Below are 18,825 nucleotides of genomic sequence, written 5' to 3' on the forward strand. Positions count from 1 at the left end.
ATAAGATTCTTTTAAATCTTTAAAAATTAATTCAATCCTTGAAGTAATTTTGTAGCATTAATCAATTTGTACGCTATGCTGGCTAAGGAGTTGAGTCATGCTCCCTCCATTGTGGAGTTGCATGTTCGCACTCATTGGTGCCTGAGGGTTGTGCAGTGAGTCTTAGAACATTCCCGGCTGGTTGTTGTAAGTTAAAAACCATCAATTAAAAGTTTATTTTGACTCTAATTGTTGAAGTGTCAATTAAGCACTGGTTTTAATTATGCATGAAGAGTTCGAGCAGCTCCGAAAGAGGCACTTGGCCACTCAAGCTTGGACTTCCGCCAATAGCAGTGATAGTCAGTCTACCACTATGTAGTCTAAGTACAAGCTTTGGACCCAGGCGATGGGGAAGAGAACGGGAGGATTTATGGCCTTAGAGAGAAGGGCATGGCTTTCGAGTTCAAGCTTTCCCGTGGCCCCTTATTGAGTTCCTCGAACACCTCACAACCAGACCAGGAGGCTCTTGTCAGCCAGGTGGTTGTAATGAATGAAGAGATCCGCTAGTTGCGCTAGCAAATTCTAGGAGTTCAACATAGGGTCAAGAACTTTATAGCGCGCATGACGGAGACTTTAGCAGATCGCCGGCGCAAGCAAACATTGACATCCATAGAGGTGGAGGGGGAGGGAGATCACGAGTAGTTTATTTTTATGTTTTCTTTTATTTGTAAGTATTATTTTGAACATGTATTGTGAAATTTTTCACTAACTTTATAATTCTTATTTGGAATGATTTGTGACAATTAACTTATTTTTTATTATTCATATGTTTTAGAACTTTAATCTGTGATATGGCTGGATATAATGTGGTATGTGACGTGAATTATATGTTGTATGCAGGTTGTGGAATTGTAATTGAACTTCTGAATTTTTTTTTTTGTATAAGTTCGCGTTGAATTTGTGTCTATTTTGCGTCAAACAATCTAACGCTAAATTGATAATCATATTATGTAGTTTATCAATATTATATGTCGTAAATTCGACGGTAATCTGACGATATTCTTTATCGTCCGATATTTTCAAAAGCAAATGTCACATATGTAGACTAAACAAATCTGACGCTAATATAACGAAAATTATTTGCGTCTGAATATTTCGACTCAAAATTTACGGAATTGACATAACCGACCCCGATTTACCAGCGAAAAAAATTGGACATAAATCGGATGCAAATCCGATGATAAACCTAAAATATCGTTGGATTTGTCTTCGATTTACGTATGATTTGGACGATGCAAATTTGCTTAATTCCTGTAGTGTGAGTTCACTGTTGGTTTATTGGCTCTCCATATTTGCAACATTTGGCTCTCTATTTCTTTGATGAAAAATTTTAAAATTTATGCTATCCCTTGTAGCTAATTGATCCGGATCAGAATTAGATTTTTAGAAACTTATAGAACTGGCGCTGTGTTTGAAAACCATGAATTTTGGCACTGATACTATAATAGATTGAAGGATTTGTGGTAAGTAATGATTATATTTCTAAACATATATTTCTAATATTACAGTTAATACCAAAATTTCATCCTTTGGATTTGGGGACTATTGACTCTTATTCTTTTTATCATTATAAATGGGAACACTGAGGCATGTAATTAGAGGATGCAGATTCTTAGAGAGTAGTGCAAATATTCTTCAATAACTTATAGTATACCATCTTGTACCAATAACACTTATATACATATGTTGTGATTGATTACATGTTTAAATGGAATTGGTTAAATAGCATATAATTGGGATTTCTGATTATGACATGAATCTTGATTGAAGTATATTTCATATAATCTAAATTTCTCACAGAAGTTCTAATTGGCCGGTTATTGAATAAGCAATTTAGAAGAAATTATGAATTCCTCATTTTCATTAAATGAGATGAAATTTTGTCTAATTAACATTTTTTGGATGGTGAAATTGGCCAATTTGACATTATCTTGTACACCACATTCTAAATTTATAATAGTGCAATGACTCCACACAAACTAGAATATGGTTCTTATTTCTCTTTTTGTATTGCATCTAGTTATATGAGGAATGAGCAGCATGAACTGTGTATGTGCGTTTGTGGTTTGGTGTTTGTTGTTACAGTATCACTTAATTCACAATAATATTCTAAAAAATCCAATTGACCAATACTTTGAGTAGCGAAATAAACTCAAATAATTAATCAAATGAGCATAATGCAATTAGCGCATAAAATTCAATATAATTAAATATAGAGGACTAAACTCGTGTTTTGATTTGACTTGTATTATTTCACTGCATTGCCACTAATTATATGTGATTTGAGCAACAAGAATTTTTTATGGTTATTAGTGTTAGGTTTCAGTTGCTGCAAGCTCTCTTGATCCAAAAGAAGATTCTACAAAATCCAATTGACTTAATTCTCGGAACAATGAATCCGAGTCAAATAAGCTCTGAGCTTGTTTGGGACCATTTTTATATGTGTTTTTGTTTTTGTCTCTACTTTTTTTTTTTCAAATATATGTTCGTTTAATGTGTTTTTTTACATATTTTTATATTTTATTTCTAAAAGCAAATTAAAATATTTTTGAAAACACTCAAAATAACTTTTAGGTGTTGAGTATTTTTAAAAACAATTGTACTTTATCAAATAGTCAAACGTTTCAAATCAAACGTCAACAAAACAAAATGAAAACAAAAAATAGAATAATAAAAAGCAATAGTGATCCCGAACGGCCACTTAGAAAAATGTTGAACGTCAGAAGAGTTTTACTGCATGTCAAAAAAAAAATGTCAAGGAATGAAAAAAATCTCCATGGTATAAAACAAAGGGGTATGTTTACAGTAATATAAGTCATCATTATTTTTGCATTTACTTCATTGTTGAACAATCCATTAACACTTCGTTAGTTAATGCACATTGAGATGAGGTTTATTGCAGTTCTCTTTATTCATTGTCAGTTAATGCAGAAGTAAACACCTTTAATTAGGAACAACATAAGATTATAATGATCTTCTATTTCCTTCTGGGACAGGATTGAACCACATCATCATTAACTAAAAAGTAACATTTTAACGGATAAAGACCCAAGACAGCAAAGAGTATCAATACATAAAGGGTTGTTTCAATTTTCAAAATGCTGATTCTACGAACAGTGAAAGTCATAATACCTCAGAAGGTTTTAATCCTTAAAGAGACAAATTTTAAGCATACTTAAAAACAAGATAATGTATTTTTTTCAAAATAAAATTTAAAAACACGAATAAAATGCACTAAACAAACATGTTTTAAAACTAAAAGCAAAAAATAAAAATAAAAAAAAAAGAAAAAGTGATCCCAAATAATCCCTAAATAATCTCAGGAATCATAAAAGAAAAGAAGATATGGGTAAAATGAATAGTTACCCGGCTAGGGAGGCCACCTATACTTTTCAATGTAGAAATAGGCAGTGTATCCAGAACCCTAGCAGGTTCAAGCTCTCCTGAAAACCTTCAGAAAGAAAAGGAAGATTATACTCATACATAGTAGCAGAAAAAATTAAAAATAATATAGAAGCAGCTCTACCATAAATAGTCAACAGTTCCCATGAACTTTGAATGATAAGTGGTAGCTAATGGTTCTCCACAGGAACCCCTAGTCCTTCCAGTACGCTGAAAAGTGATGATGTACAATATTCTAGGATCACCAATTATATTTTGGTCACAAGAATAGAAGGAAGCAAACTTTCTTTAAAATATATATAAATATCAGTACGTTGATGTGAGCATACGAGCTTTGCAATTTCAAAGGCTGTGTAAGAAGCTTGCAGCTTGAATGACCAGTAGCATTTTTCAGCTCTTCATCAGTCCAACAATGATTGATCAAGCTGAAATAGTCATATACTTAAGCCATAGAGATGGAACAGTTAAAGAACATCAAATTAAATTAATAAAGTGCCAAAATAGACTCCTGACTGTTTAGTAGGGTCATTTAGTCCTAGAATCTAGAAGAGTGTCAAATTAGTCTTAATCCCCCTTAAAGTGAGGCTGAAATAGTCCTAAATTTGCACTTTTATAGACTCTGGGACTAAAATGACAACCTGCAAAGAGAGAAAAAGACTATTTTGACACTATATATCCAACTCAAACAAGTGACTATATACAATCAAACACACTAAAGACGAGAGATGACATTATTCATCAATAAAAACAGTACGCATTTGTCCATTACCCAGAGAAAATATGAAGATTAGGCTCCAGCCCGGAAAGGAATTTCCTATCATGTCTAGTAATATCCAGCTGCAGGAGGAATCAATAAAGTGCATAATATTTAGGAAGATTTGCATGCATACCACTCAATTCTTGTGTGTGTACATATCTAACACCTAAAATTGGCATACATACCACCTGACGCATGAAAATGTGTATTTTACATTTTAAAAGTTAAATTAGTGATCTGAAAGATTTGGGATGTAAGAAAGCAAAGTTTTGGTATTAGATATGCACATAATAGGAATTGGGTGGTATGTCTGTGAATGCCCCATAAAAAATAAAATCAAAAACATCAGTTAATAGGTTGGCAAAAAGATGAGATGGTATATCACGACTTCAAACAGAACTAGCACGTTGATACATGGAAATGACGGGCCAACAAGCAGTATATTCACCTCTGATGTTGACAAGAACTCATAGATCGCACTCTGCAAGTGGGAAGATAAAAATTTAAAGTTAGCAATTACATGCAAATAAATCTATTGCTTAATGATGTGCTAAAGATTTACATCAAAGCTGTTGCATAAGCTTATACATGAATATGTCTCAAAAAGTCTGCGGTGGTATAAAGTTAATAGGACCCAAAAAAATAACAATTTAAAGAAAGGAATAAAAACTTCTACAGGATTGTTACTCCTAGAAAAGATAAAGGGGCGATTACATACATACCACCTAGTTCTTATGTATTTACATATCTAACACCTCCAATTTAATTTTTACATTTATACCACCCTAAGCTTTCATATCACATAAAAAATACCATCATTTTAACTTTTAAAAAGTGAAATACACCTTTTCATGCATAAATAAGTTGGTCTGTACCTAAAAATTGAAGGTTAGGTGTTCGATATGTATATGCATAGGAATTGAGTGGTGTGTATGTAAATCTTTCAAAGATAAATTATAAAAAAAACATTGACACTAATAGTAGCTGTTTTTTACAAACTCAAAATTATCTAACATCTGCACTTCAAATAGCATGAACAAAGCTATAGCATTATAAGAAAAATAAAAATAAAAACATACTTCTGGAGTGCTGTTGAAATCACCAGCAAGTACTATTGGTATTCCTCCCCATTTCTCAGAAAGCGCATGAGCCTGCTGCAAAAATACGCGAACCTGTTGAAATGGAGAAAAAAAAAGTGACAGAATACCATAGTTAATTGTTGAACTTCAGAGGGGTTACAACACATACTCTTAAAAACAGGAACAAAATGACAGAAACACAAGAGACATCCTAAGGCGAGGACGAAAGTAGTAGGCAGCAGCTGGACAGCAAGTAGGGGAGGATATGGAGGTACGGCAGCAAACAGGTTGGCAATGGGGAGGTGCAGCAACAAGCAACAGGCAGATGGACAGCGGTTAGGGAAGGATAGGTAGGGGCGGCAGCAAGCAGTTAGGCTGATAGAAGTTGTGGCAAGAAGCTGGGGAGAGATAAAAAGGTTGGTGGGGGTAGAAGGAGATAAATGAAGGTAATCACCATCTTGGAATAGGATATTGCCAGAGCACCATTTGTATTGGGATATAACACTAGCAAAGGAAAAGACGAGGAAGGAGGGAAAAGTCTGAAGCAAAAACTGAAACCTAATCAAAGGAAACTAACAAATTTTTATTAGTAGATAACTAAAGGGGGAGACCCCTCCCCTTGGGCGACAGCCCTAACCCAGACCAAGGGGCCAGCATCTAGGTAAACCCCGCATCACAGAATCCCATTGAAAGTTAGAAAGAACTTAAAAAAACTGTACTTTAAAATAAGAACAAGATATAAAGATAAAGCGTAAAAACTTAAATGATACCATCAACATAAAGTTAGTTTTGGATATATTTTTACGATTAAGATTAGTTTTAAATATTTATTAGTATTCTACCCTACCATTGTACCGTTCATTTATATGATATTTAAGGAAAAAACTCGGGTGTGAAAATAGTTTTTTACCCAAATTCCCATACCATCCGTCAATTACAAATAAAAAACTTTACACATTCCAAGAAAAATATAGATATAGATGAGAAAGAACACATTTAGCTAAAAAGGGAAAAACAAAAATACATAAAAATTAAAGAGTTTCATTATTATACTGAAATAATGAGCCAGCTGGGAAAGAATTGTATCAATCTTTTTATCATTTTTTTTTAAAAAATCCTCTAATTTTTTTCAATTGAACTTCAAACTGCCGAAGAAGTATCTCAAAGGAAAAATACCTGTCCTAACTTGATATCTCCGCGCTTTGGATTAAAAAGAACATGGATATTACCAATGACTACTCTTCTCGAATCAATTTTCTGCCTACCTGTCTATAGGATGATTGAAATAAGCAACTATTGTGATTTTTCCACTTTCAGAATATAGGGTAAGAAATACTGAGCTTCTCAAATTCATGAGAAAGAAAATAGTATAACAATAACATGAGCATGCAAAAAAATAATAATAATAACATTTTGAATCTCTTGCAAAAGTTTATCTACAATGTTTTTTATATTGATGCTCTGGAATAAAATAAAAAATAATTTGATGAGATTAAAGTTTAAAATGTTGCAGAATTGTAGCGTCAAGGAATACCTGCTTAACCAAAATAACAATTATATAATAAGATAAATAAATCATTAATAAATAATCTATAACTAATTAAAATGATAATTTTTTTATTATATCGAATAATCAGATTACATGAAAATGACTATTTGGAAAGTAAAACTGGAGAAAGACTTTTATTTCAATTTATGTCTTGGTTTATATGTTTCACTTTGTGGTTGTCTCTATGTTTTAGGACGGCATACTTGTAATTAAGAAAGTCTAGCCATTATAGAGGTTGTTTTGCGTGGGCTGGAATGGAGAGTTTTTCATTGGTTGTAATAACCTTTCTTGTATCCTTCGGGGTTAAGAAATGTATTCAGCATCATGGAGTGGCGCCTAGGTGACGATCAGCCATCTTTCTTTTCCCTTCATTGGGATTTTTGGTCCAAGCTCTTCTTTTCTGAATTTTTCAAATGGCATATTTCAGTTTTTACCTTGCTCAGGTATCATCTTGGTATCAGAGCACAGTTCTTGACATCTTTTCTCTTCCTTCTCATAGTTCTTGTGCATTTCATCATTTTATCTTTCCATTTATTTTCGAATTTCTCCTTTCTCTAGAATTCTTTCAAGATCTTTCCTATTCTTGCAAGAAAAGTCTTGCGCTTTTGCAATACAGGTTTCCTGGGTTAGCAGTTTACGCTCTAGTAAGTTCTCCACGGTGAAAGCTAAGGCATAATCAAGTTTCTTTTGCCCTTTCCTCCTGTTTCCTTTCTCACTTGAGTTTCATCTGTCCCTATCGAGGTTTTCTTCGGGCCTTGTCGTGGGTTTCTTTGTTGTTTGGATTCCCTGTTGTGGCCGCAATTTTCTATTGCCCAAGAGCGGCTTTCCTCTCTCTACCCGTGGGTTTCCTCTATACAACCATAGGAGGTTGATAGTCCCCCATCTTCGACTTCTCAATCATGCCGCCAAGGAGGGACAATGTTTGTCCAGCCCGTGAATTGTTTGTTGAAGAATTGCAAAAGAAAGTCGTCGTCTACAAATAATATTGGCATTTTTTAAACAGAGCGATTCAGAAGAATGTCAAAATGAATTTGGAAATAAGGTGATCGGCAAGAAAGAAGATAAGCTATTTCATCAAGAGACATCTAATGATAATGAACACCCTCTATGTATGTTGAGGCATGAAAATCGACGAAAACCTCCAGATTTCAAAAGCAAAATCAACCTTCCTGATTTTCATGAAAGATTGGATGCCTGTGAATTCATCAATTAGCTACATACAATTGAATGAATTTTGAAATTTAAGGAGGTGTCATAAGAACATATCGTAAAATTAGTGGCGATCAAATTGAAGAAGTACGTCTCACTTCAGTGAGAAAACTTAAAGAGAATTTGATAAAGAGAGAAACTATCCAAGATCATATCATGTCAAAATGAAAAAAACAAATGCAACGAAAATTCTTACCTCAGCATTACCGACATGGAGTCTTCATCCGGCTTCATAACTTTCATCAACAAGAATTATCTGTGAAGGACTATATTGTTGAATTTGAACTGTTGGGGTTGAAGCACAATCTTTCTAAACCCAAAGAGCGCATTATTGCACATTTTTTGGGTGGTCTACGACCATCTATCCTTAATGTAGTTCAACTTGAACTATTCTGAATATTATAGGAGGAAATTAACTTGAAGGAGAAGGTTAAAAAACAATATAAATTGGGTATTAACATTCCAAAAAGTATTTCTACCAATGATTTGGGTGGTTCCAGCAAATCAGTCCAATTTCGGGCACAGACCAGTGGTCGAAATGTTGAAAACAGCTGCAAAACTATTTTCAGCTGCAAGGGGCGGCTACCACAATGAGAGAAAGAGCTACGTCCAATATATGAGACTTCAAAGGTCATGGATTCGGCCACATAGCCTCGAATTGTCCTAACCACTGCATTATTTCATTGGTGGAGGAGGTTGATCTAGAGGAAAATAATGTGGTACAAGAAGGAGATATTAATCTAACGAGATCAAATAATACATACGGATGAAGAGGAATTACTTGCGATAAGATGTCTCCTAAGTATTAAACAATCTTGATATTGCAACAAGGTAAAACAAAAATCAGTACTTCGAAAATTTCAGAAAAAAAGAAAAGCTTGGACCGAAAATCCCAAGGGAAAGAATACATAAATTGAAATGAGAGATTGTTGATCACCACATAAAAGTCAATTGAGAATACTGAATAAATTTCTTAAGGGAAGGATACGGGAAAGATTATTACAACCAATCAAAAATTATCTCTCCCCAGCCCACACATGACAACCCTTATTTATAAAGACTAGACACTTCTAATTACAAGTATGTCATCCTAAAACATAGAATATAGTAATAAACTAAAACACATAAACCAAGACATAAACTAAAATAAAAATCTAGTTCCTACGTCATTCACCCAAGGTAGGCAAGGTTCCCTCATATTAAGTAATCACAAAATCTGATTTCTAATGAGCAGTCAACTCGGTGACATTGACAAATAATGGAGTTGCTCTATAATCCATAAGTAGCTTGAGGGTCCATTTGGGGCAGCTTATTTAGTGCGGTGGCATTTTGAAAACGCAATTGATTGGACTGTTTGGGTAAACTGTTGGGTAAACTGTTTTTTGGCAGCTTATGTGTTTTGAAAACACTGAAAGAAGCATTTTCACACTGGCAGCTTTCTGGTGGCGGCCTGGCTTTTCCAAAAAAATAAAAATTTTTAAAGTCACCGCACCTAGCTTATCAGTAGATTATTTTTAATTAGTTTATCATAGTTTATCAGCAGATTATTCGCAGCTGCCCCAAACAGACCCTAAGTTTGATGATTCAAACATCTTCCAACATTATCAATATTGCAATTGAATCAACCGGCTTCAAGCTCTAATTTGAAGCATCTCAATCCAATTGACAACAATTTCTTGAGAACCGGAACTAATAGGTATAGTTATTGTTGTAAAATATTCAACTTATCTCATATCAGGATAGGAATGCAATGATTGGGATTTTAAGCATGGTTGTAGTCGAAGTAATGATGTTTGATCCATATATATCAGTCTAATGTTGATGCTGAGAGAAGAGGAATCAATATATCATCTAGTTTGATCGCTCTGCAAATCCCTTCCAGTATAGGAATCTTCACCATCAGCTCTTCTGTCAACTTTATATTCAAAATTTTCACTCTGAAAAATTAATTTTCCTTTTTAGCACATCCACGATTAGAGGCCAAAAAATAATAATCGTCGTGCATGTCGTACATGGGCACCAATAATGATTCCAACTTTGAATCTTCAAATTTGGAACCAAGAGAGTTGAAATGGTGCACGAGCTAGCACTACATCTCAACAAGCTTTTGTGGATCAGCTTATCCAATTGGCGTTGAAGTTGCTCTTGCTCTTTAGGAGACAACCTATATGCAGATTTGTCGAAGATGACCAAATCAAGCACAAAATTAATGGCATGTTGTACCTCTCATAGCCGGCAATTCTACATAAATCTCTGTCGAAAATATATTTTTAGACTGTCACATCAATCCCTGCACTTCGTAATGAGTTGTCAATAGTTGTCCAGAACTCTTGGTTAAGATCAAGAGGTACCTCATAATTTTCTACTTAAGAGCTTTCAAAAGCTTTCAAAAACAATAAATAAGTAAAAGTGTTGATTTCAGTCCTTACCTGAATCCCTCCTTCAAGGTCAACCAAACAATATGTGACAAGCGTCTACAAGATTACATCACATAAAACCTGCCTTTGAAGTTTTCGACCGATCGAAAACAAAACAATCAATTTTCGGTTGACCGTAATTTCAGCCTCCTTACGTGAGTTGGCAAGGATAGGGATGACGTTAAGCAGTTAGCTAACACTTCTCCGCCATGGTTATGGCAAGCAAGTTCTCACAACTTACACTATTGATAATAAAGTTACAAACCTTATCCCAAATTGTGCACCGGATTCTAAAAATGATATGTCGTAATCAATTTTATTGGAAGATTGTTCGACACTAGGTGACATATTATCACAAGTAATTCTTCTTCATTAGCATGTACGATTTAGTCCTTCGTTGGATTAGTATCTTATTCTTATACCAAGTCAGTTTCCTCTAGGTCAACCTCCTCAACCAATGAAATAATGCATTGGTAAGGACAACTCAATGTTATGTAGCCGAACCCGTGACATTTGAAGCATCGTATACATGATATAGTTCCTTCCTCGCTGTGGTAGTAGTCCCTTGCGTGTGGAAAACACTTCTGTTGTTGTTTTCAACATTTCGACTATTGGCATGTGCCTGGAATTGAACTTATTAGTTAAAACAGTTCAAAGCATTGGTAGGAATGCATATTAGGGTGTTCCTACCCAATTTTTGTTGCTTTTCAACCTTTATTTCAAGATCACATCTTGTAATGTCTAGAACAGTTCGAGTTGAACCACAATAGTGATAGATGATCATAGAACACCAAAAAAATTGTAATAATGTGCTCTTCGGGTTCGGAAAGATTGCACTTCAGCCCCAACTATTCAAATTCGATGATATATTACTCTACGGATAAATCTTGTTGATGAAGTTCATGAAGTTGAATGAAGATTCTTGTCAATAATGCTCGGGTAAAAATTTTCGTTGTGTTTCTTTCTTCATTTTAGTCTAAAAAGTTATCTTAGATCTTCCCTCTCTTTGTCGAATCCTCTTCAATATTTTCTACCAAAGTGAGGCGTTCTTCAAGTTTTACTAAGTTAACGATATGTTTTTGGGACACCTCATTAAATTTCATAATTTGTTCAACTATATGTAGCCAACTGATTAATTCATTGGGATCCAATCTTCCATCAAAATCAGGAAGTTTGATTTCGATTCTCAAATCTAGAGGTTTCCGTCAATTTTCACGCCTTAACATATGTAAAGGTTGTCCATTACCACTAGATGTCTCTTGATAGAATAAGCTATTTTCTTCCTCGTCGATCATCTCATTTTCGGATTCATTCTGACATTCTTCTGGATCTCGTTGTTCAAGAAGCACTATTATTGTTTGTAAACGAATTCCTTGTTAAAATTCTTCCACAACCAAATCTTAGGATGGATGGACATTGTCCCTCATTGACAACATGATTGAAAGCGGAAAAAATCACAAACAAATGCGGGGATAAAAATTTGTTCGCAATTTTTGAGCAAAAATTGGAATCAATAAATCTAAGATGGAGGATTGTCAACCTTCCACGACTGTACCGAGGTAACATATGACAACAAAAAATTGCGGCCACAGCAAGGAATCTGAATGGTAGAGAAACCCAATGCAAGGCCAGATGAAACCCACGGTAAGGAATGATGAAGCTCATGTGATAATGGAAACGGGACGTAAGGGCAGAACATGCTAGATTATGTCTTAACACTTACTGAAATCTGAAAAGAGAACATGGACTACAACACAGTGGAAACCTGGACTACAAACTGAAGAAACATGGATTGCAAAACTGCAAGACAATTCTTGCAGACATTGAAAATTAGGAAAAGCAAAAAAGATCTGGACAAAATTCTAGAGAAAGGAGAATTTGAAACAAATGAAAAGAAAAACATAAAATGTGCAAAAACTCGGAGAGGGTGGGAAAAAATGTGCAACAACAGCGCTCGGATACCAAGATGATACCGTAACAAGATAAAACATGAATATGCACTTCAAAATTTTCAAAAAAGAAGAAAAGCTTAGACAAAAAATGCCAAAGAAGGAAAGAATGCATAAATTGAAATGAAAGATTGTTGATCATCACCTGGGTGTCACTCCACGATACTGAATATATTTCTTAACCCAGAAGGATACGAGAAAGGTTAATACAACCAAACAAAAACACTCTCTGCTCAACCCACACAAAATATCCCCTATTTATAATGGTTAAACTCTCCTAATTACAATTATGTCATCCTAAAACGTCAAGATAACAACAAACTAAAACATATAACCAAGATATATAAACTAAAATAAAACTATAGCTCTTGTGTCAAATCTTTCAATAAAGATTGGTTATGACATAACATCTTTAGAACTCAGCGCACAACCGGGACGAGATTTGTAACCTTATTATGGACGATAGTTCTAAGAAAGTGGTTGCAACAACCATGATAGAGAAGCTTGAGTTAACTAATCAACCTCATCTCTATCCCTACCAACTCACGTGGCTCAAAACGAGGGTTGAAATTAAAGTCAACCGGTTACAGAAGCAAGTTTTATGTGATGCAATTGCTATGAAAACTTGTCACATATTGCTTGGTCGACGTTGACAATATGATCGTCATATGATTAACTATGGGTATGTTAACGCTTATTCATTTATCAAAGAGGGAATTCAAACCACTTTGGTGTTGTGGAAGAGATTCATATCGGGACTGAAATCAACACTTTACGCTTTCATTTCTTCTGAAAAATCATAAAGAGACAGTTATAGGGTACCTCTTGATCATAACTAAGACTTTCGGATAGCTATCAGTGACTCCTTTCAAAGTACAGAAGTTGATATAACACTTCGAAGAAATATTTCAAACAGAGATTTCTATAGGATTATCTCCTATTTGAGAGACACATGTCATTGTCATTGTCCCCAGTTTGGTCATTCCCAACAAACCTACATATAGGATGCCTTCAAAGAATCACAAGGAACTTCAACGCCAAGTGGATGAGCTGATCTGCAAAAGCTTAATGCGACGTAGTGCTAGCCCAAGGTCGGTTCCGACTCTATTGGTTCCAAAGAATGATTGGTTTAAAGATTCAATGTTGGATTCATCATCGGTGCCCATATAATGTATATAACGATGATTATTTTTTTGCTTCTAATCGTGGATATGCTCAAAAAAGAGAAATTTTTCGGGGAGAAAAAATTTAAACATGTAGTTGACAAAAGAGTTGATAGTAAAGATTACCATGTTGGGTGAAATTTGCAGAGTAATCGTATCAGTCGATATGTTGATTCTGCTTCTTTCAACCATCAGCATCGGATTGATAAACACAGTCATATGGATCCAGCATCATTACTTCGACAACAATCAAGCTTGAAAGTTCAATCACTGCATTCCAAATGTGATATGAGACAAGTTAAATATCTTCCAGCAAGAATTGCATCAATTAGTCATGGTTCTCAAGAAATTGATGACAAGTGGATTGTGATGCTTCAAAATTGGAGCTTGAAGTCCCTTGATGCAATTCTAATGGTGATAATGTTGCAAGATGTTTGGATCACCAACTTAACCAAACTAGGGATTAGAGCGACTCCATCATTTTTCAATATCTTTGGGTTGGTTGCTCTTTATGAAATAGATTCTGAGATTGCTCGATATGAGGAAACCTTGCTAACCCTGCGAGAATGACGCAGGAGCTAGAGTTTTATAGTTATTTATGTCTTGATTTATGGGTTTTAGTTTGTTGTTGCGTCTCTATATTTTAGAATGACGTACTTGTAAGTAGAAGAGTCTAGTCTTTATAAATAGAGGTTGATTTATGTGGGTTGGGATGGAGAGTTTTTGATGGTTCTAATAACCTTTCATGTATCCATCCGGATTAACAAGTGTATTCAGTATCTTAGAGTGACACCGAGGTGATGATCAACCATCTTTCTTTTCAGTTAATGCATTCTTTTCCGTGAAATTTTTGGTCCAATCCCTTCTTCTTTTCTAGATTTTTCGGATAGCAGATTCCAGTTTTTACCTTGTTATGGCATTAGAAAGCTATCTAAACCACCATTAAGGGAAAGAAACCCTTCAGCTTTCATATAGTTAAATATTTCGCACAACAAAATTCAAATCCTATCAAATGCCTTTAAGGTGTTTATGTTGTAAAGGGAAGCTGAAGCCAAGTAAAAAAGCGTTATCCATTGGACGCTACAAAATTAATAAAGGAAACGAGAGTTTGCTTTAAATAATACATAATATCTTTATAAAAGAGCAACTGTAGCAAAATTTAACAAAATATAACAACCTAGCTCAGTAGCATATAAATTGAGACAAAAAGTTGGCATCAAATAATATTATGGTCTAGTTACAGGCTTACACTTAAATCAAAATAAGACTCTGAATTTCAAAACTGAAGTAAATAAGCAAAAATGTATGAAAAATGGTGAATAACTATCTATAAGAGAATAGCCACAATTGAATATCTTCTATAAAAATAGGCTTAGACTTTGAGTGTTATTTGCAAATACAAAATAGTATGAGTTAGATACTCAATTTATCAGTGAAGGAACTCTTTGAGAAATTGTCTTTCTTATCAAATGGTCAACAGTATCAAAATCATTTTGTGTGCTTCATGAAATACTTTTCTATATTCATTCTAGTTAAAACCTGCATTTAGCATTAGACTTAGTCAAGCTAAATGCTCAGCATGAGCGTAAAAGGGGCATGCACACAAAATCATTCAACTTGACAGATGCATATAGTCATATCAAGTAGGATGCCTACCTTATAAGTGGAGTTCTTTAAAGGATATCATGTCACAACTGTCATCATATTTTATAACCATTTTCCAATTTTATATGCAGTTTGAATTATTTATTTTGATTTTATATAACTGATCTTTTGTGGAGTATAATTTAGCCAAGTTCTTTTAAATAGTTATTACATGCATGTTTTGTTACACTCCTTCCTAACCAGCCTTCTCATATAAATTTTTCCTAATCCAATTGTGCATGAAGAATAGACATTTACATCACGTTACACATCATAATATGCCTTTGAACACTGCCTGAGGTGTCACATATAATTATTTTCTGCTACATGGAAACCTGTCAGTCACATTTTATATATCTCGCATCACATCAGGAACATGTGCTCAGCATATATTATACACAATTTACATCTCTCATCTATAGGCTTTATGATTTATTTTATGTGTGTGTGTTGCAATATATCTGAATTGCATCTTCCTTACGTTTGAAGAATCTCAATTTTTGGATGGTATAAATGAAAATGGAAATAATGTGATGAGATAATTCATTCAGCATGGATTCAATCCACTGCAGTAAGTTCTGCAAGATTTTTTTTTTTTTTTATTCGGACTAAAGCTAACAAGATCTCAAAAAAATCTAACAAGGACAACACTCAACCATTTCAACTAAATGTATAATGCCATATTTAAAATAATTTTTTTGTCAATAGCAGTCCAATTGCTCGGTTAAATTGGAAAAGAAATGTAAATTGAATAGATAAAAATACTTCCACAAGGTCATTGGCGCCATATTTACCTCAAAAACAAAAAGTTGAGCTACATTATCACGAAGATCGAGATCTTTGAACTCAATTTCATTCCCCTCGAGCAAGTTGAACCTAAAAGCCAAATAGAAGCTATCATTCCGCCACCAAATGCACGTCTAACGGTTTAAGTCTTCATAGGATATACCTTTCATTTTTCCAAAATATTGCACATCCATCCTTAGCGACTCCGGTGCGGCGCTACAAATATTTCATGCCCAATCAGTTAATGATAGACAGAAGTCAAGTCCGCTTCCAACAAAGAAATGCACTACCTTGAATCTACCAACATATCCGTCTTTCTTCAATTTATTCTCAATGTCATAATATCTATCCACTTCCTGAAAATTATGAAGCATGTGCATCCAATAACGCTTAATTCGGCACAAATAATACGAAAAAAAAAAACATGGGACCTCAAAGAACAGAAAGAGTTAAGAAACATGCTTGCCTGAAGGCACACTATATCAGCATTCCATCTCCTTATATCCTCAGAAACAAGCCTTTTCCTTGATTCCCATTGAATTGCATCAAAGGGAACATTTATATAAAGGTCAGGGTGTTCCATAGAATTATTGACACCCAGGATGTTGTAAGATATGAGCATAAATCTATCTGTCAAACAGCCATCGAACATGGGGCAAATTTTTGCAAGATAAATTTGCAATACAATTACTTTTTAAAAAAATGTAAATTTTGCTTGTTTACCCCAACAAAGAAAGCCCTTCTTTTGCTTCTCTTCCATCACCAATGCAAGTACAAATAATCAACAATCTTACTATTTCTCTACTCCATGTCTTTACATAAAATTCCCAAACCAAGGGACAGTCAGTATTCGACAGTATACAAGTCAGCCTCAAGGAAAATCACCAAAATCCTTATCCTTCAAAATTTCCACCAGTAATCTCCATTATAAGATTAATAGTACCCACTTTTTGTTATGTTGTATAAATAATTCTTGCAGTTTTTTAAAATCATCATCAACCCTTCCTGCCTAAGTTAATCCAGGTGATCCCCTCGGCCCACATTATTATTACTAGCAATCCTAAAGATCTAACTTTTAGCCCTTCATCAACAATCGTTGCTTCAGTATTTTTTTAGTCAAAACTTCATAAAAGGTGCCTTACATAGTTATAGATCACCGTTGTAATTTTGTTGTCCAAATATTAGCTTTTTGAGGCTACTGGAGAAAATCTGTGAAAATAATTCTTGCAGTTTTTTAAAATCATCATCAACCTTTCCTGCCTAAGTTAATCCAGATGATCGCCTCGGCCCACATTATTATTACTAGCAATCCTAAATATCTAACTTTTAGCCCTTCATCAACAATCGTTGCTTCACTATTTTTTTAGTCAAAACTTCATAAAAGCTGCCTTACATAGTTATAGATCACCGTTGTAATTTTGTTGTCAAAATATTAGCTTTTTGAGGCTACTGGAGAAAATCTGTGAAAAAATGTGCAGCTTTTTGCATCCAAATGACAAGTACAAGCTACCTCACCGTTTATGCTATCACAAAATAAGTTAAAAACTTGAACAATCCCAAGCCTACAATTTCCTGTGATACCGCTAATTATTATTTTCTGGAATGGTGGGCAATAAATCATAAAATGTATAGCTCCAATCTGAGACATGGAGAAACAAAAAAGGTATAGCTCTAATCTGAGCTATGGAGAAACAATATTCTCTAACAACTAAGCCACCCATCCTTTCACCTTGCTTACAATTTCTTGTATACCTCGTATAACAGAAGGAATTATAAAAAATAGCTTTTATTCCGTTATTCCAATGAAAACCTCTTTTCTAAACCAAATAACTGCGAAAACCATAAATTTTCTCAACCAACAGCCCTTGACCTCTTTCTTAGCTGTTTTTCCACTCAAAAAAGAAGACACGCAGCCAAAAAAGAATAAATCCACCATCTCAGAATTCAGCATAAGCCCGCTAATATCTCAATACGGTGATTTCCAAGAAATCGCTCTCACACAAAACCCCAGAACCCAAATGTACTAACCAAGAGAATAGATTACTATTTTACCTTCTCCGGACTCAAGCAAGTCGGAGGAGTTCTCAGCTTCGACCCAACGGCGGTAGGTCAGCGGGCGATGCCTCTTTGGATTGTACCAGCGCCGATCTCTGGGCTCACCGAAGCACCAATGGCCGGCAAGTTCGCATCGAGTGGTTCGCTTCCGGTGACGGACAACCGCAGTCGAGAGAAACGACGTGCTGCCGCCTAGAAAGGAGGCGTCGCAGCCCATTGATTGGCGCGGAAGGAAATTGGAATCGCCGAAGGTGTGCATGGTGCAATGGGCAGGGCTGAGGAGGCCCGCCCAGTCTGATTTTTGAAGTCTACCAATTAATTTTAGGAAAATTTACATATTGAGTGTTGGTGCATGTGCATAAATACCACCCAATTGTTACTTGTTCCCATATCTAACACCTAAATTTTAATTTTTATAATCACACCACCCAAATCTTTCATATCATACTAAAAATATCAATTTTAACTTTAAAAAAATGAAAAATAATTTTCATACAAAGAGATATTGAATGAACATTGATAAGACATCGACAAAACTTATTATTTGGCATTAATCTCGATACAATTAGCACGAATCATAGAGTGTTTTTTTTGCATGAATGTTCAAATTCAAATTAAAAATTATCTAAAGCTCTAATTTTTATCAAACTTATAATCAAACTGATCAGCTCTAAAATACTGACCCAATGACACCAAAATTAATTTAACACGAGTTGAACCAAGCCTAAATCAGGTCGCTAAGTCATTTTGGGAAGATTTAAGTGTCCAATTGAAGG

General features: G+C 34.6%; 1 protein-coding gene across 2 annotated transcripts in view; it reads right to left on the minus strand.

Annotated features, from left to right (window-relative positions):
- The window catches only part of LOC110027508 (carbon catabolite repressor protein 4 homolog 3-like), a 30,760-nt gene extending 12,394 nt beyond the window's left edge, over positions 1-18,366 (minus strand). Inside the window, exons 1-12 of one of the 2 annotated variants that reach the window (XM_020728974.1) lie at positions 18,047-18,366; positions 16,461-16,624; positions 16,285-16,350; positions 16,158-16,210; positions 16,003-16,084; positions 6,454-6,546; positions 5,278-5,370; positions 4,647-4,679; positions 4,211-4,278; positions 3,755-3,866; positions 3,566-3,651; positions 3,406-3,490 (exon numbers count right to left, since the gene is read on the minus strand). In XM_020728974.1, the coding sequence (XP_020584633.1) occupies positions 3,406-3,490; positions 3,566-3,651; positions 3,755-3,866; positions 4,211-4,278; positions 4,647-4,679; positions 5,278-5,370; positions 6,454-6,546; positions 16,003-16,084; positions 16,158-16,210; positions 16,285-16,350; positions 16,461-16,624; positions 18,047-18,308 (1,197 nt within the window). In that variant the 5' untranslated portion in view covers positions 18,309-18,366. The remainder of the gene's footprint in view (positions 1-3,405; positions 3,491-3,565; positions 3,652-3,754; positions 3,867-4,210; positions 4,279-4,646; positions 4,680-5,277; positions 5,371-6,453; positions 6,547-16,002; positions 16,085-16,157; positions 16,211-16,284; positions 16,351-16,460; positions 16,625-18,046) is intronic. The other variant, XM_020728975.1, reaches the window with a different exon arrangement.
- Between the last annotated feature and the right edge of the window lie 459 nt (positions 18,367-18,825).

This window comes from Phalaenopsis equestris, unplaced genomic scaffold (genome assembly GCF_001263595.1).
Source record: "Phalaenopsis equestris unplaced genomic scaffold, ASM126359v1 Scaffold000428, whole genome shotgun sequence".
NCBI lineage: Eukaryota > Viridiplantae > Streptophyta > Magnoliopsida > Asparagales > Orchidaceae > Phalaenopsis > Phalaenopsis equestris.